A 15,828-nucleotide genomic window follows, 5' to 3' on the forward strand; every position below is an offset into this window, starting at 1 on the left:
ATCTAATTCACCTACAGAGCCACAGATTTGGAGATCTTGATCTTACAGATCAGGAAACAGCTTTGCGCCAGAAGAAATCTGTGGTAAAGCTGCCTTAGAATAAATGACTGTTTCCAAACTCTTTGTCCAGGCTACGAACCAAGCATTTTAATTAAGGTCTCCTCTAATTGCAGTTAGTGTAATTTGGGTTGGGGGGCAGGGAGGAAACATGCTTTTCCACAGTCCACTGGTACCAAAGCTGAGGGACAAAGAAAGAAAAGCAACTTTAAAAAATACACGTCAGCCATAGTAAATGCTCTACCTGTGTTCTGTGGCTTCAGAAACATATTTTCCTGTTTGAAAGCTCTCCTGTCTGGTTCTACAGACCTTTTTCACAATGGCAACCAGGAGAAACTATGAACAAGGAAAAATCAAGGAAGTTATTTGTTAACATACTAACAGCCACAGCACATCAGACTGAAGATTCTACCTACTCTTGTCTCTAGTGTGGCTGTTCTCTCTGTTCTATAGCCAGACACAAAAGAAATATCCCAACACTTTTTTTCTTCAGTGATCTCTTGCAATCAGAGCTACACTGTTTCATTACACCTGCAACACTACTACAGAAAAACCTGCCAAAAAAGAATGGGATTAAGCACTACATTTTAATAGATTATTCAAGACAAATGAGAGATCAAATAACAGCACAAAAATATTGTGCCAACCCCCACCCAAACAATATTTATTATGAGCCAAGATGCAGCACTACACTCATCAGGAAACTGCTTAACACAGTAGCACAAAAATGAGAAAAAAGTTTTACTAGAAGAGTGGGTGGTCAGCACAGTACACATGGAAATGATAGTCTGCTGCAACCATAATTCTGTACTATGCATCTGAGTTTATTTTACTTAGAGAAAAAAGACAAAACTCCCCGATGACCCTGTGCCTTTCTCATTCAGTCACTTCCGGCTCCTTCCGGCATCATGTTGGCTCCAAATGTCAGACTCCTAGTTGACTCAAACAAGCACTTACATCCCACCAGTCTCTTAGAAACATTCAATTAACACAGCAGCTGACCAGCATCAAACAAGTGAAGTCTTCTCTACTCTCCAGAGCCTTCTCAGGGAGACATGAACTTATATGCTAAAGATCCATGTGGTTTGATTACAATACCCAGAACCAGCAATAAGCTGTTATATACTTAAAGAAAGAGATAGCCAACAGAGGCTCTAAATTACATTTAAACCAGACAACAGGAAGATCCACTGTTTTTACTGAAAAAAAGCAAGTTCTGATCCACAAGAAAGCTCTACCTTGAGGTGCGATGCTGTTTGAAAATAGGCAATCCATTACTAGTAAGTGACAAAAGTGATGAAGATCAATGCCCTACAGCATACATAAAGAGTAAAGCTATGATCACTTTGTACTAACAAAGGAATCAGAAGGGAAACTAGATAGAGAGTTCTTGAAACAAAGTCAGCCCCAAACAAAAGCAATTTAAATGTGGGGACATTTATGACCAAAGATTTTTCACTCTATTGGATTGTGAATAAAACGAAATTCAATGCACAAATTCTTCGAGATGCTGGAACTGTGGGCCTAAAATAGCATCATAAAGAAAAAGAAAATGGAGCTTTGACCCCCTATCTAGCAGCAAGCCTGTACTTTCTATTCCTCAAAGTGTACTAAAATTTTGGTTCTATAAAGGCCAGGAAAAAGGTAAAAAAAACCCTTATCTCTTCAAAATTCACTTCAGCCTGGATAAAGTCCCTGGAATTTGATCTATTCCTTGAGGCAGAAGGAAAGGTTACACCAAAATGTCAAGCCCTGAAGTCAAAATATAATCCCATCCAGTGCTTGTCCACCTGCAAACAGATCTCTTTTCCCCACTATAGCCCCAGCTCACCCTTGCAGTCCATGCAGCCAGGAACAGCTAGAAGCATAGCACAAAACATTTTTTCTCCATAGATTAAATCAGCTTTAAAAGGTGACAGTTTTGAAAAAGAATCTACTGAGTAACAAAGGGTGCTGCTCAATTTTATCATGACGTACTCTTTGCACAGCACATGGTGCTCCAACCCAGTGTGCCCACAACAATACTTCTCCCCTTTTACTGTTATGCTTTCCCATTTTCTGGCCGATACAGGGTGCAGGTCAGCAACTACAAGTACTATTTTTTTTTCCACCATGAGCCTTTCAGCAAAATAGACTTGCTTAGTTTCTTTTTCTCCTTCTTCCCTCACATACACTTACACACACTTTTACAGGAGTTTTCTTTCAGGGCTTGAAAACTACCAGATTGACAGCTCCAGTGAATTAAGCTCCCTCTTTGTCGGCAAAACAAGAGCAGCACCACAGGCAACCTCAGAACAAGCTCCCTCTATCCTCTTCTTCCCACCCCTTCAACTAGCAAGCGTATCTGAATGCTGAGCTTCACACACAGCTCTATCATACCAGGGAGCCTTGTAAAGAGTCTCTGATAATGTGGTTTACCCAGACTATCTCACAGGACACTAATGTTAAAGCCACACGTGATGGAAACATCATGAGTACACGTTATCAGTGTGCACCTGTCCTAGACAGCACAGTAACTCTAAAACCGTGAGGCTGCTCTGAGTGCATGCAAGTCTGTGCTTAAAGACTGGCAAAGAAAATCTTATTTTAGACAACAGTGTGAAGGAACACCGAGTTGAAGCAACTCTTAAAGCCATACTTGAAACTACAGAAAGGCGATGTTAACTAAAAACCAACAGAAAGACCAAAAATATTCAATGTTCTCAGTATCAGACAAAATACAGGTGCGGATTTTATTTTAAAGTTAATTGTACATTTGCTATAAACACTAGAGACAGGACTTCTGTTACTATTACAGTACTAATATTGTACTTCACCTTTGGAGAGTCCTCCTCTGTTACGTTACCACTTACTCTGGTCAGGCAGCAAACGTGGATCTGGACATTCTCATCTCTTCAATTACAAGGGGGTTTTAGGTTCCACAAAACCTACTGTTGGTTGTAAGTCACAGATTAGCTTGCACTATATGAAGTTAGAAGATGGCTCCTAAACTGTAGCCAGCTTTTAGTTCCTTCTCCCTCTTTTGCAAGCTTTTTTATTTTTAGCAGGAAAGCCTTTTCTCTTTGGGGAAGAACTTTTGACTTCTGAACTTCTTACAACATCTTGACTGAAATGATTTTTTTTTTTTTTTAATTGGTCAAGAGCCAGGGTGTTTTAGTAAAATGAACATGTATACATACACTTAAAAGTAAGTAATGCCTGTTCCTTCTCAGGTTTAAGGAAAAGAGCAAAAAAACCCACAACACAGAAGCTACTTTGTATTTGCTTACGTTTCACTCACAGCAAAACTACAGAATAGCCAACATGTGTCGATAGCCTCCTTATGTTCCTGTGATGTCAGGAATGAAAGCGAGTTCAAAAATGCATTAAAAGGTTTATGTGGAACAGATCCATATGTGGCTATTAAACATGGTACCATGGACACATCTGCTGCCACCAGAGCCTGTAAACAGTGACTGACAGAAGGCAAGAGGATCTGCCAAGAGGAAGGTGAGCACATGTGCTCTGTGTCTCATACTTTCTCTAAGCATCTGCTACAATCATCATTCAGGTCCTGGCTGGCTGGGTTCAGGTCTATTTGGCTGGACTCCAGCTCTTCAGCTGGCCTGTCAACCAAAACACCTCCGAGCACTTAAGGCCTCTACTATGAAACAAAACATACTGATGAACTTGTGCAGGATAACCTCTCCATTATCCTCGGATCCCCTCTCACCCTTCAAATGGTAGCAAGGAGAGCCCATATTGGCTGCACCAGCACCAGACTCCAGTGACAGCAGGCACAGAGGGCTGGATCCTCAGCCTACAGTCTCCTGAACTGAGATGAGTTTTTGTAACACAAAGGAACAGCATGTTCCTGAACAAAGAAGCATCTACACACAGCGGTATGACATGCAGACAGAGATAAAGAGCAACAGTTACCAGTATTTACCTTCATCTCTGTTGTTTGTTTTTTAACTACAAGGAAATAACCAAGATTCTCACCGAAACACCCATGTTTAAGAAATGACATACCCAATCAGGTTTAAGTGGTCACTGCTGGACTCGCTAAAACACAGCATATTGCTGAATCAGGCAGTGTTTCATAGCCTACCTACACAAATGATGACACTTTCCATCCTTCAGTGAAACCAGGCTGACAAGATAAGGAACAAGTCTAGTCATTACACCAATTCTTTTAACCACAAAAGTCATTTCAGAGTGGCAGGGAGAAAGGACTGCAGCGCTATGGCTGCTGATGGGGCAGACCTGGCATGTCACAAGTGGACCTTCATGATATCTTTTCCTTCCAGCACCATTAATCACCCCAGACATCACTTGTTCTATCAGCTATTAACCAGTTGCCCCAACATACAGATAACTTTATCAAGGTTAGGCAGTAAGAGTCATTACTAAGCACTACAACATGCAGTGCCAAAGGCCTTGTTTCTGAAGAATCCTCTGAACTATTTCCTCCTGTCGTAAGAAAACATTTTACACTACTACATGTACATATCTATACCTAACATCAGGGGGAAAATCATAGAAAGTAGAAAAAGTCACCAGCACTTTAAAACACACAATTTCAGAAAAGGAAAACTACGTTGCTTATGGCCAAAACACTCAATTCAAACCAGGTCTCTTAAAGCACTGAATTTTATCCCATTAGCACTCTTCAAAGCAGAGAAACCCCCTCAATGTGCACGCACGTTCATAGTGTGGTCTGACAGGGCAAACATGGGGCTTCAGAACAACGGCCAGAAGTATCCTAGCTTCACAGCTCAAGATTTAGTATTTTGTCTTTCGCTACAGACATGTCTCATTAAAGTATTTTTCCTCCTTTGTCAGCAGCACCATAGAGAATTCAGTTTCACAAGGCAGTGCCTCAGGACCCAGACCCGACATGCAGAACCAGTGCATTAGAGAGGGAAAGGACTGAAGACGACTTGTTGATGAGGAAGAAAAGCCTGTGAGGAGTGTGATGAAAAGTGAAAATAAGCCTGTTTTTTCACAGAAGAGGACCAACTTCAAATTCTTCCAAGCAAGCAAGCATGACTTGGCAGTATGTGACAGGACAAGACACATTATAAATCTTTACTAGCTGGCATCTAAGGGGAGAAGATTAAACAGCTCAATATGAACTGAACCCGTTTCCAAGTTCTGGGGCTGGCACTGCCAGTTACTTTCCTAAAAGTTCCATTAGATCTTGAAACACAACTTTCTCCGCTCTACAGATCAGACCCCTGGGAGCCCTCAGAGCGACCTCAATGAGTGCACACCCTTCTGCCCGCACAGGTAGTCAGTCGCCTGACTGTGGGAAAGAGCAGACTTCTGGTTTGGTTCCAAATTCACAGGAATTATTTGACAGAATTTGAATGAGTGGCAATCAAACCCTAGCCAAAATAGTCCAAGCACTGCAGTTAGAAGGAAAGAGAACTACAACTAAGGATGTTTTACTTGGAACTAAAGAACTAAATGAAACTCAGTCATTTTGAAAGCCGTTCTTGAAGTATGTGGTTGTCCTCCAAATAGGATTTCTCTCTGCAGACAGAGAGAATACTAACCGGTATTTGTGTAGTATTTTGACAGTACAGAAGCATCAGCAGTTTCCTCCTTGATCATATAAAGAGCATAACTCCTTTTGAAAAGAGTGAAATTCCATCAGCACAAAACAAACCATTGTTTCGAGGACTGAACACTGAACTAAAAAATGAGAAAAAGATAACTAGACAGAAGAGGGTTTGTTCCACAGCACTATGGCACAGATGTGCCCAGCACAGGTGCTTATTTTATCTATTATCATGCTTATTTTAGTGTGTTTCACATGCTCTGCTTCCTTGGAACACATTCAAGAATGTCACCTCACCAAAAAGGGTCAATTGTTGAAATGAATAGCACATTATCTTGCCAATATCAGGAGATACACTGTCAATCAGTGCTTCCCAGGTACAGTACATTAAGGCAGAGCAAACACTTTCTGTCATCTCTAACACCCCTCTCAGGTTGAGCCTATACACTTGAAAAAGTTGCAACATTCAGAGTGTGTGCCTAGACTTCCCAGGTCTAGACTCCTGAATTAGTAAAGGGACTTCAAACTACTTAATGTACAAAAAGAGCCATTCCTCAGGCACCTTCGGTGCTATTACAGATTAGACCAAAGCAGGGACAGCAGTGACCTCAGGAGAGGTCAATTTCTCCTCCTTGAAACAAGGCCACAGGCCCAAGTCATACCCAACCTGTTTGTCCAAGCCAGTCTTAGAAGTCTCAAGCAACAAATTCTACTGCCTGCCTAGCAACCACAGTATCTCTTTTCACTTTTTCACTTACCTATCATTCCTCTTTCTTGGCACAACTGAAGGCCACTACTTTTTGTTTACCTACAATGGAACTGGGGAATGCACTTGCGGGGGGGGGGATGTGTTGGCTTTCCCCCCCCTCGGCTTTTTACAGTGTCTGAAGATCTATCTCCAGCCTCCTCTTCTTTATGTTGAATAACACAGTAAAATGCACTGTATTTTCAAGACCTCTGATCCTTCTCACTGCTCTTTTGGGCACTTTGCAGCTGATCTGCGTTTTCCTTGAAATGACATGCCCAAACCAAAGGCAGTAGGTGAGGCTACTGCAGCAGCAGCAGCCTTATCAGTGCTGTGCAGAATGGAGGCATTACTTCATGCACCTTGCAGGCTCTGCTCCAACTTATGTACCCCAAAATGTCATTCACTTTATTTTTTGGCAACACTGTCAATTTGTATTCAGCCTCTGATCTGCAAAAGAACGCAGAACTTTCTCTGAAGAGCTGCCACCTGACCAAGCTTATTATTGTTCCTTGCTGCATATCAGTTCTAACAGGTTGTGGTAAAGGGATGTACCATAAAGAGGAGACAAACTTCCTGAACCTGAGGTAAATGATTGCTAGATCATGAAACAGAGTCGCTATGAAAGGGTGATTGTTATAGTCACTACTGTTGCCGAGTGGCTGCGCTCTGTGGTTCTGCAAGCGTAATGCAGTAAGCTTTTTGTGAGATGGATGCCTACAAATAACTGCTCTTAGAGATTAAGAAAATGCACATATTTCCAGTTCTTCTGGCATGTAAAGTCTTCTCTACAAACTACTGGAAGAAGCAGCATGAACCCAGAAATACAGTGAACTTTTCCTCCAAGGAATACACGGGTTTTTTGCTACTACCTTCAACACTTTTTCATGGCTTAGTGTAATTTCTACCATTAGGCTAATTGTAAGTCTTTGTTAGAGCTAATGTCAAAGAAACTTACCCACCCATTCAGCCCCCAGTTACTTCTCATGATATAGTATTTCAGACTAACACAAGTAACAATGGGAGCTATTGATCAACACACATACATTTTATTTTTATGGCTTTCAAGGCTGTAAAAGCTAACTGGTACAAGCCAGACATTTAACAAAAGTAGTATTTAGGTTTTTTGGTGGGGAATTGGGGTTAAAGAAAATCCCCTGAGTTCTTCCTGGAAAAAAATATGCAACATACTTCATGGCCTGCTATATAAAGAAACAGATTAATTTAATACCCTTAAACCAGCATTATTCTTAAATCTATCTTAAAATTCATGTTTAGGTTCCTGTACACAGGCCACTGCACACAAGAGACCACAAATAAAGTTTAGAAGAGAAAAAGAGAGCCATACAGATCTACAGCACTGACAACAGTGTTTACCTTTTTATGGTAGATTTACTAAACAGAGTAGCTTCTCATATGTGCTAAAAGAAGGCTTAACTATCTATCACAGAAATTAAATGGGCAGAAGTTGAAGAATCAATTTAGCTTAAAGAAAAAAAACAAGTTTGAGTCACACAGAAATTTAAATTAGGCATACTAATATTTTGGTAGGAAAAAAATCATTGGTTGCTATGTTCAGCAGATCAGTCTGGGTATCAGCATCAAAAGAACTTCACTGTAACTCAATCAAAAAAAACCAAACCCAAAACCCAAACCAACCCACCACAGTGACTTGTCATACCCAAACGGTCTTCAGCACAAGTGACATGCTGTAAAGGGAGCTACATACCCAAAGAAAAGTACATATCCTTCCATAAAACCAAAACCTGCTGAACTGATGCAGGCTGCAATTCAAGAACGTGATCTCAAGTTTCAGAAAACAGTCTTCAGCAGTGGGTAGCACCTGGGAATCCAAATCAGACCAAGAAGCCTTAGCTTCCTGTGTGTCAATGAATGCTATCAGTTTGTCACGGATGATCTCCAAAGGAGGGAAAATGACAATTTAGCTTGCTCACTAAAAATCAAGACAACTGGGCTTTACTAGAAGGCATTCTCAATTATCTCACTTCCATTTTCTTTTGTGGGCAGAATTTGATTTTCTCAGAATTTCTATAACTGCCTGAGAACTCTTTCCTCCCTGATGCTCACCCTGCTTTTATGAAAAAAACACAGCACAATAAAATCTGACCATAAATAATCTGTACATTAGGATGTACAAGCACAGTTCTTCTGTCTGTCAAATTGCAGGATTTATCATGACATGGATTACATCTTCAGGCAACTCTTCAACTCCTTTGCTATTCATTTTCTACACGCTATAAAGAGGAAATTCTGACTCATTATGTATATAGCTACACAGAAAAGCTACCACATTACCATGCAAACTTATGAGTTGCACATGTGAATGCTTTTGCTGAAAATAACTGAGAAATAGTTTACCATTCAGAATAGGGCGACTTTAAATTATCTCCTCTTGGATGAAGCGTATTTCACTTCACCTCATAACACTAACTTATTCACGTTGCCATAACCTTACTGCCTTGCACCTCCGTGGCTCCCAGAAAGGACCGTACTAACAGACAACGTGCAGAACAACCAAGGAAATGGAGGCTTTTATAGCATGAACAGCCATTTGTAAATGGCTGCACCTCACTAATCTGAACTGGTGCCAAACACACACAACTCATTTTCTGAACAGATATATGCATTTTTCTGTACTACCACCACCACTCCTCATATGGCATGAACAGGACTCTTTTTATTCACAATGTCCAGAGAGATCTGGCAGTACATCTGCACATATTTTACGAAAGGATAATATAGGTATCCAGGAGTCTTGACCACCATCTGCAATTCACACCACCACTCTGGCATCTCTGTAATGGAATGGGGCACCTCCATTTCCTTAACCTTGTATTAGTGGTTGTGTACCAGCATGGTGACAAGCATTCCAAGATCAATGTGATGAGCAGGGAACTGATCAGATCGAGAGCCTCTACCAACTGCGCAACCACTAAACCCAGCTCGAGACAGAGGACAAGACCAAGCAGCCAGAGGAAGGAGGAACTGTTCCTTTCTGCATTGGCAGGGACACATGACAATATCAGAACTACATGTTTACATCACAGGCTCCTAAATTCTCAGATAGGAGCCCCTAGAAACCTTGTCTTACTTTTTAGCAAGCTATAGATACTCTATACTTTGACAATAGCCAGCTACCTAAAGCTCTGAGGCTGTGCCATCATCTTGGTGGAGCTGATCATAAAGGCTCAGAGGAAAGTCTACTTGAGATGCAGAAACCAGACCTTTGCACACTGCAGTCCCATAAGGGACCCTACTCAGGGAACTGCAGCTGCAGCATACATGCTAGCATGCCAATAATACCAAGTTCAACACAAAGCATAGTGTCCTGACAGCTTCACTCAAAAGCACAGGACAACTTGGCAGTAGTAGCTTCTTAAATTGCCTTCTGACTAATAAATTCAATGAGGAGATAAGAAGCCTGTACCAAATGCCCTGTTCCACACAGAAGAGCTCAATCCCACATCACAACTCAAATACAAATGCCCTTGTATTAGCAAGGCTGAGCAAGGCTCCCCATTGAAACTGTCCCAATGCACAGAGATAAAAGTCTTACTCCACCAACAGCTTATGTAAAAAGGAGTTGCTGGGTGGAACCAAAAACCATTGTGGGAAGCGGAGACCAGAGCTGAGGACATACCTCATACCAAAGAAATGCCCCTGCCATCGTGCTACAGACAGGCTATCCTGGCACTGTGGAGGGAGCTCACATTCCTCTCTATACACAGAGGCAGGTTCAGCCAGAGGATTGGAGCAAGCCTGGCCCATCTTCAGGTTCAGTCTCCCTCAGGAGACACCAGCTGCAGGCTTGAAACCTGGCTTCCCACTTGCCAGGCCAAGTGCTCTATCCTCCAAGTTGACAGCTCTCAAGGTGCTATCCAGGGACCACTAATTCTCTGCAACAGGCCTGTGAAACCATGCTGCCTTTTTGCTCACCACACCACTCAGAAACCCGAAAGAGATGTAAAAGCATTAAGGGCTGCAGCGGGCTGTAACCCAACAATTTGGGAACCACTGATCTGGGCTATAAACATGGAGGCAGATATCATCACAGGCACTGCTTTCACCCCCTTGGGCTACACCTGGAAGGCACAGCCAAGGCTGTTATGCCCTACAAAGAATACAGCTCAGGTAGGATGTATCTAGTGTGCCAGCAATGAGGACCAAAATTGCAGGTGAGCTCAAAGGCCTTTGATACAAGGAAGATCACCTTGTAGATATAAATCTTAGGCAAAAGACCCAAGACACTGTGTTCAGGCAGGACAGCTGCTGTGCCAGTCACATGTGTTACCAGAACTTTACATAACCAAGTGAAAATGTTAAGAAAAGAAGGCAGGTGCCTGTAAGTTCTCCAGTAACAAAACTAGAAGAATTCAGATGTCAAAACTTAACAGGGAAACCTAATCTGCACTTTAAAGATGGATATAAACATGAGGAAAATATTTAAGGTTCCTGTCCAGTCTTTGTGGAGCAGAAATCTGAAGGCAGGCCTGCCTATGCCCCAAAGCAGCACCTTAACTGCTGGTCCACTCACACTAGCTCATGTCTCATTTCAGCTAGGACAATGTAACAACATTCATCTTAGGAATGCTGCTGGAGACAAAACCTGGAACCACTCTTAAGAAAGCAGTTCAGCACTTAGACTATCTCTCTGAGAATGGTTCAAACAGACTTTGAAATATCTGTCCATGATCCTTTTAGGACACCAGTGCTTTGCACTAGAAGTGGCTGCACTGTCAGACTGCAAAGAAATGAAGATTTTTCTCATCCTAGCAATACCCCTGCTTTAAACCCAGCGCGCTTCAGAGTTCATGAGAAGGCTTCTCTTACTTTCCTGGATTATATAACTACTTCATTGCAAACCCGTACAAACAAAACTGAACTTTGTAGTAATCCAGAAAGTATATCCCTAGGCAACAGGCAAATAAATTCCAAGTAACAGTCACCATAAAGTACATAGAGTAGACAGACAGACACATAGTCCACTCTAACACATGAATCACTGTAGAGGAATGAGTACGCTTGCCGTATTTCCTACCATACACAATATTTCTGGTAAGATGCATGTTGAGCTTGGCACCACTTTTTCTACAGCAACAAAAGCTTACAAACACACAAGTAATCAAAAAGATATTATGCATAAAATACTTGAAATCTTTGCCTAAATGAATGCAGCTTCCCACTGGCGTCAATGCAAGTTACCGGGAAAGAAAACAGAGCATCCAAGATATCAGCATAACTTGCTCCAGTGACTGTACGGATCTTTAAACCAAACGCTTAACTCCACTTTGATGGAAAGACTAATATTAAAGGCTTTTAAAAACATCAAAGCATGACTGAACAGCCATATCTATCCAATGTCCGTAAATGCTATTCGAAGTAAGCTTAGCCAGTACAGAATGAGATAGCCTAATTTTCATCAAGAAATTAACTGTAGCAAGGGAGACATTTTGGGATAAATTTTCACAGCACTGCAAGGATCTAAAACTATTTATAAATTTGTACAATACACAAAGAAATTGTAGATCCATGTTACGTAACACAAGTGTAAGGAATTTCAGAAGTAGAGAAAAACGAAGCAAAGAACCTAGCCAAAAAGAGAAACAAAGACAGTGGAGGGCAGAAAATCAGTTCTGGAGATTCCTAAACATAAGAATGTACAGCACATAATACCAAGAATGAAAGACAAATTACTACAAAAAGCTTACTGGGATCCCCCTTAGTTTCCAGGCATGAAAACTACCCTATACCAAACCTCAAGGCCCTAAAAATTACATTTTTCTTATGCTTATTAGAGGTTAACGTGTATTTTTGAGCATCACAAAAACTAACCCAAAGTCTCTTAGGCAAGGTCAAAGCTTAGCATTATTCATCCACAAGTATCTTGTTTGGATAATCACATGAAATTTAAAAAGACATTAAACCAGAATCTGTGGCCTTTTCTATACTTTAAAACACTCTGGTAAGTTTTGCTGAAGTTTGATAGAGAGAATACAGAATGCCAAGAACACAAGCCGATGTAAAAGCTTCTGTCACTTTCTCAAAATAGTTTTCTGTTTCTTCTGCCTCCTTCGTCTTTACAGAAAGGAGCAAGTGCTGCCAAGAGAAATTTCACAGGGATTGGTGTTTTTAGTATGACATGCTTTAATAAAGTGTATCAGAAGTCTCATAAAATATATTCTGCAAAGTTTGAACAGACTTCATAGAAACCAGAACACAGCTTATTTAGAATATTTTCTATTATCAAAATTGATTTCATGTACTTGTTATAAACTTACTATTACAATGAAATAAATAGAAAAAGCTGTTATTCGATATCAGAAGCTGTAATGCATATGTCACAAGACCTTGGACCTACATGGAGTTTACACTTCCAATTAAATAATAAAATTGTGTAATATACTGCATATATTACCCTCTAAGCTATTCAGATAAAGTCTAATTCCAGCTTATCAAACTAACCTTTACCTCTGGGACTGCAGAAAATAGATGCAATTTACCACCTTCAGACATCTCATTTATCTCAGGTGAATGCAAGCTCACTCAGGGGTTCATATACCCTAGTTTTATGTGTTTTCACACAACATGAAGGAAAGTTATTCCCTGTCCTTTGACTCTTCCTAATAACTCAGCTTCTGCTCCGAATCTTAGCAAGGTCCGCAGAGATCCCAAACGAGACCCTTTCACCGGGAATACCAGAGACCTCTTCGGAAGCGGCAGACAGAAGTTTACCCAGGCAGTAAGCCAGGGCCGTGCCGGCCCCCCCCACACCCCGGGGCGGCAGCCGCACAGGTGAGTGGCCGGCAGGAGCCCTCAGCCGCGGGCACGGAGGGGGCGCCCGGGGGACACCGGCCAGCCCTGCCTTCCCCCGGCCCTGGCGGGCAGAGCCGGCTGAAGGGAATCACGCACCGAGCACAAAACGCCCGAAGGCCGGCGCGGGCCACGGCCCAGCCCGGAGCGGCCCGGCCCCAGCCCCATCCCAGGGCCGCCGCGCCCCTCGGCCGCCGCCCGCCCCAACCGCCTCGGCGGCCGCCCCGGCGCTCCCCGCGGCGCGGCGAGGGCCGCCTCCTTACCGGCACAGCTCGGCGAAGGCCTGGAAATTCAGCTTCCTGATCTTCTTCTCGCTCAGCCAGTAACCCACCCGCTTCCCCTTCAGGAAGGTCTGCATGGTGCCGGCCCGGAGAGGCGGCGGCCGCCCCGCCAGGAGGGGGATCAGCCCGGAGCGGCGGGGGCAGCCCGGCTATCGCTCGCACTCGGCGCCTGCGAAGCAACGGCTTTAAGAGGAAAAGAGAAAGGAAAATCAGTCGGTTCCCCGCGGAGGACGCCGGCGCTACCCCCCAACCCGCCCGCCCCGCTGGACCGAGCCAGGCGCAGCCGCCGCCGCCGGCGAGCAGCCCCCGGCAGGCCTCGCCCCGCGCCGGCAGGCAGCTCACCCAGGCGGGCAGGGAAGGTGCCTCTGCCGGCGGGGAAGCCGCTGTCGCCACCAGCCCGCCCGCCCGCTGCCAGCCCCGGAGCGGCCAGCCGAGCGGGCACGCCGCTGCCGCCCGCCGAGCGGCACCCACCGCAGCGCACCGCCCCGCCGCCCCTCTCCCGGGCCGCCTCCGCCCGCACGGACCCCGCCGCCGAGCTCGCCTCCGCGCCCGCCCGCTGCCGCCGCCGCTGCTCTGCTGCGCGGCCGCGGTGCTGCTGCAGCCGCTCAGCTCCCCATTTGCCCGCTATTCACAGCCGCCTCCACTTCCTCCTCCTCCTCCTCCGGCTCGTCCCCGCCTCTCCCCGCTCCCAGCCCACAGCCCAGGGGCGGGCGGGCGGCAGGACACACCCGCCGCGCCGCGGCCCCGCTCGCACTGAGGGGCCCCGCCGCCAGCAGGGGGCGGCCGGGGGCCGCGCCGCCACCTTAAAGAGACAGCGCGCCTGCTTCGGGCTGGCCTGGCTGCCGAGGGTGCGCCAGCGCCGCCCCTGCACCGCTGCCCGGCTCCGCGGAGGGCACCGTGCCCGGGCTGGGATCGGTCTGGGGCCGGTGTTCGCGCCTCCCTCACCACTCTCCCCTGCGGCTGTGCCCGCCGCAGCTTGCTGCCGGCACGGCGGGGGGCATCCGCCGGCCCCTGCCGTCGTGCCTCCCACGGGCAAATCCCTCCCGAGAGGGCTCGGTGCGCCGCGCCCCCCCCGGCCCGGAGCCGGGCGCCTCCGGCCCCCCCCGGCCCGGTTGGCCGTGCTGCCGGGCCGGGCGGCTGCCGGCGCAGCCCCCGCCGTGCTCGCCGGGCATCGAAGCCGGAGGTGCCCAGTGCGCCCCGGGAGTGAGGCCCGCCGATGAGCCGTGTAATTTCGTTTTCCGAAGGCAGAACAGTTTATACAGCTACTGATATTTCCTATTAGAGCTACTAAAAACGGTCATGCAGTATAAAGGTGGACATCTATCACAGAAAAACGGTTCCCGTCAATACGAGTTTTCACCGCAAAACCATGTATCTTCCTTCTTCCAACGTTTGGCAAGTATCTGTGAGGATTTAACAGAAGTTTCAGTAACAGCTATTTCTTATTTAACTTTCTTCTGCGGGAGGCAGGAGAAGGCAGGCAGTGCCAGCTTGAGCTGGCATTCTGATTTTTGGGTTGTGCGTTCCTAAATACCGAGGCAGCTGTTCTGTGCTTCATTTCAGAGGAAGAATGTTTCCAGCACAAGTATAATTTTCCCATCTTTGTTTCTCCCCTTCATTTTAAATGAGTATCGTCCAGCCTGAGCATTCTTCTCTGTCCCTTTGGGAATGGAAAGCATAGCTTTTATAATAATTCTGTCTTTCACAGAGTGGTTGGCAGTACCTGCAGTCCTGAACTGAGATGCAGATGATGCTCCTACGATGGGGGTGTCTGTGAACCAGGCGTGGAGCCCCGTACAGTTGACACTGCTCGGGGAGTTCTGCTGACTCACCGTGCCACAACAAATGCGGTTTAATAACTTCAACAAGAGTATCGGAAAAGTGTTAGAAGCATCCATTCGGAGGAAAGAAGGGGGAAAGCCTTAAGAAATATGACGGGAATCACTGACCTAGGGCGTAGGTAGAGACCATTTTACATTCCTGTCATTATTTACATGAACAATGAAGTCACCCTAAACCAAGAATGTATTAGAAAATAGGTGGGGAGTGGAATCGCCTGCAAGCAGCTCATACCAATGTTTGAAAATGTCTCTAATAGTACTTTGTCTCCATTTGTGGTGGCTTTGAGGAATAAATCTTTATTTTTCTTCTTAATCTTAAATTATTTGCCACTGATATGTTATAGCCTTTATTTTTCAGAGCACTTTTTATCTTAATCCTCACACTTTTTTGCACAGTAATTAGAATTAGTAAATGTATTTTGATAGCATGATTCCTGCTGCAGAATGTTTCACTAATATTTAAACATTTCGGGGAAGCATAGTAACTTCAGGAAAATTTGTAACTCAAAAAGGTCCAAATACAAGACT

The 15,828-nt window shown here is 44.7% G+C and overlaps 1 protein-coding gene across 3 annotated transcripts in view; it reads right to left on the reverse strand.

Annotated features, from left to right (window-relative positions):
- ITPK1 (inositol-tetrakisphosphate 1-kinase) overlaps positions 1–14,134 on the reverse strand; it is a 156,521-nt gene extending 142,387 nt beyond the window's left edge. Inside the window, exons 1-2 of one of the 3 annotated variants that reach the window (XM_074868655.1) lie at positions 13,984–14,134; positions 13,442–13,642 (exon numbers count right to left, since the gene is read on the reverse strand). In XM_074868655.1, coding sequence (XP_074724756.1) covers positions 13,442–13,536 — 95 coding nt within the window. In that variant the 5' untranslated portion in view covers positions 13,537–13,642; positions 13,984–14,134. Of the gene's footprint in view, positions 1–13,441; positions 13,643–13,930 lie in introns of all 3 variants that reach the window. The other 2 variants (XM_074868656.1, XM_074868657.1) reach the window with 2 other exon arrangements.
- Between the last annotated feature and the right edge of the window lie 1,694 nt (positions 14,135–15,828).

The sequence above is a fragment of the Strix uralensis genome, chromosome 4, assembly GCF_047716275.1.
Source record: "Strix uralensis isolate ZFMK-TIS-50842 chromosome 4, bStrUra1, whole genome shotgun sequence".
Taxonomy (NCBI): Eukaryota; Metazoa; Chordata; class Aves; order Strigiformes; family Strigidae; genus Strix; species Strix uralensis.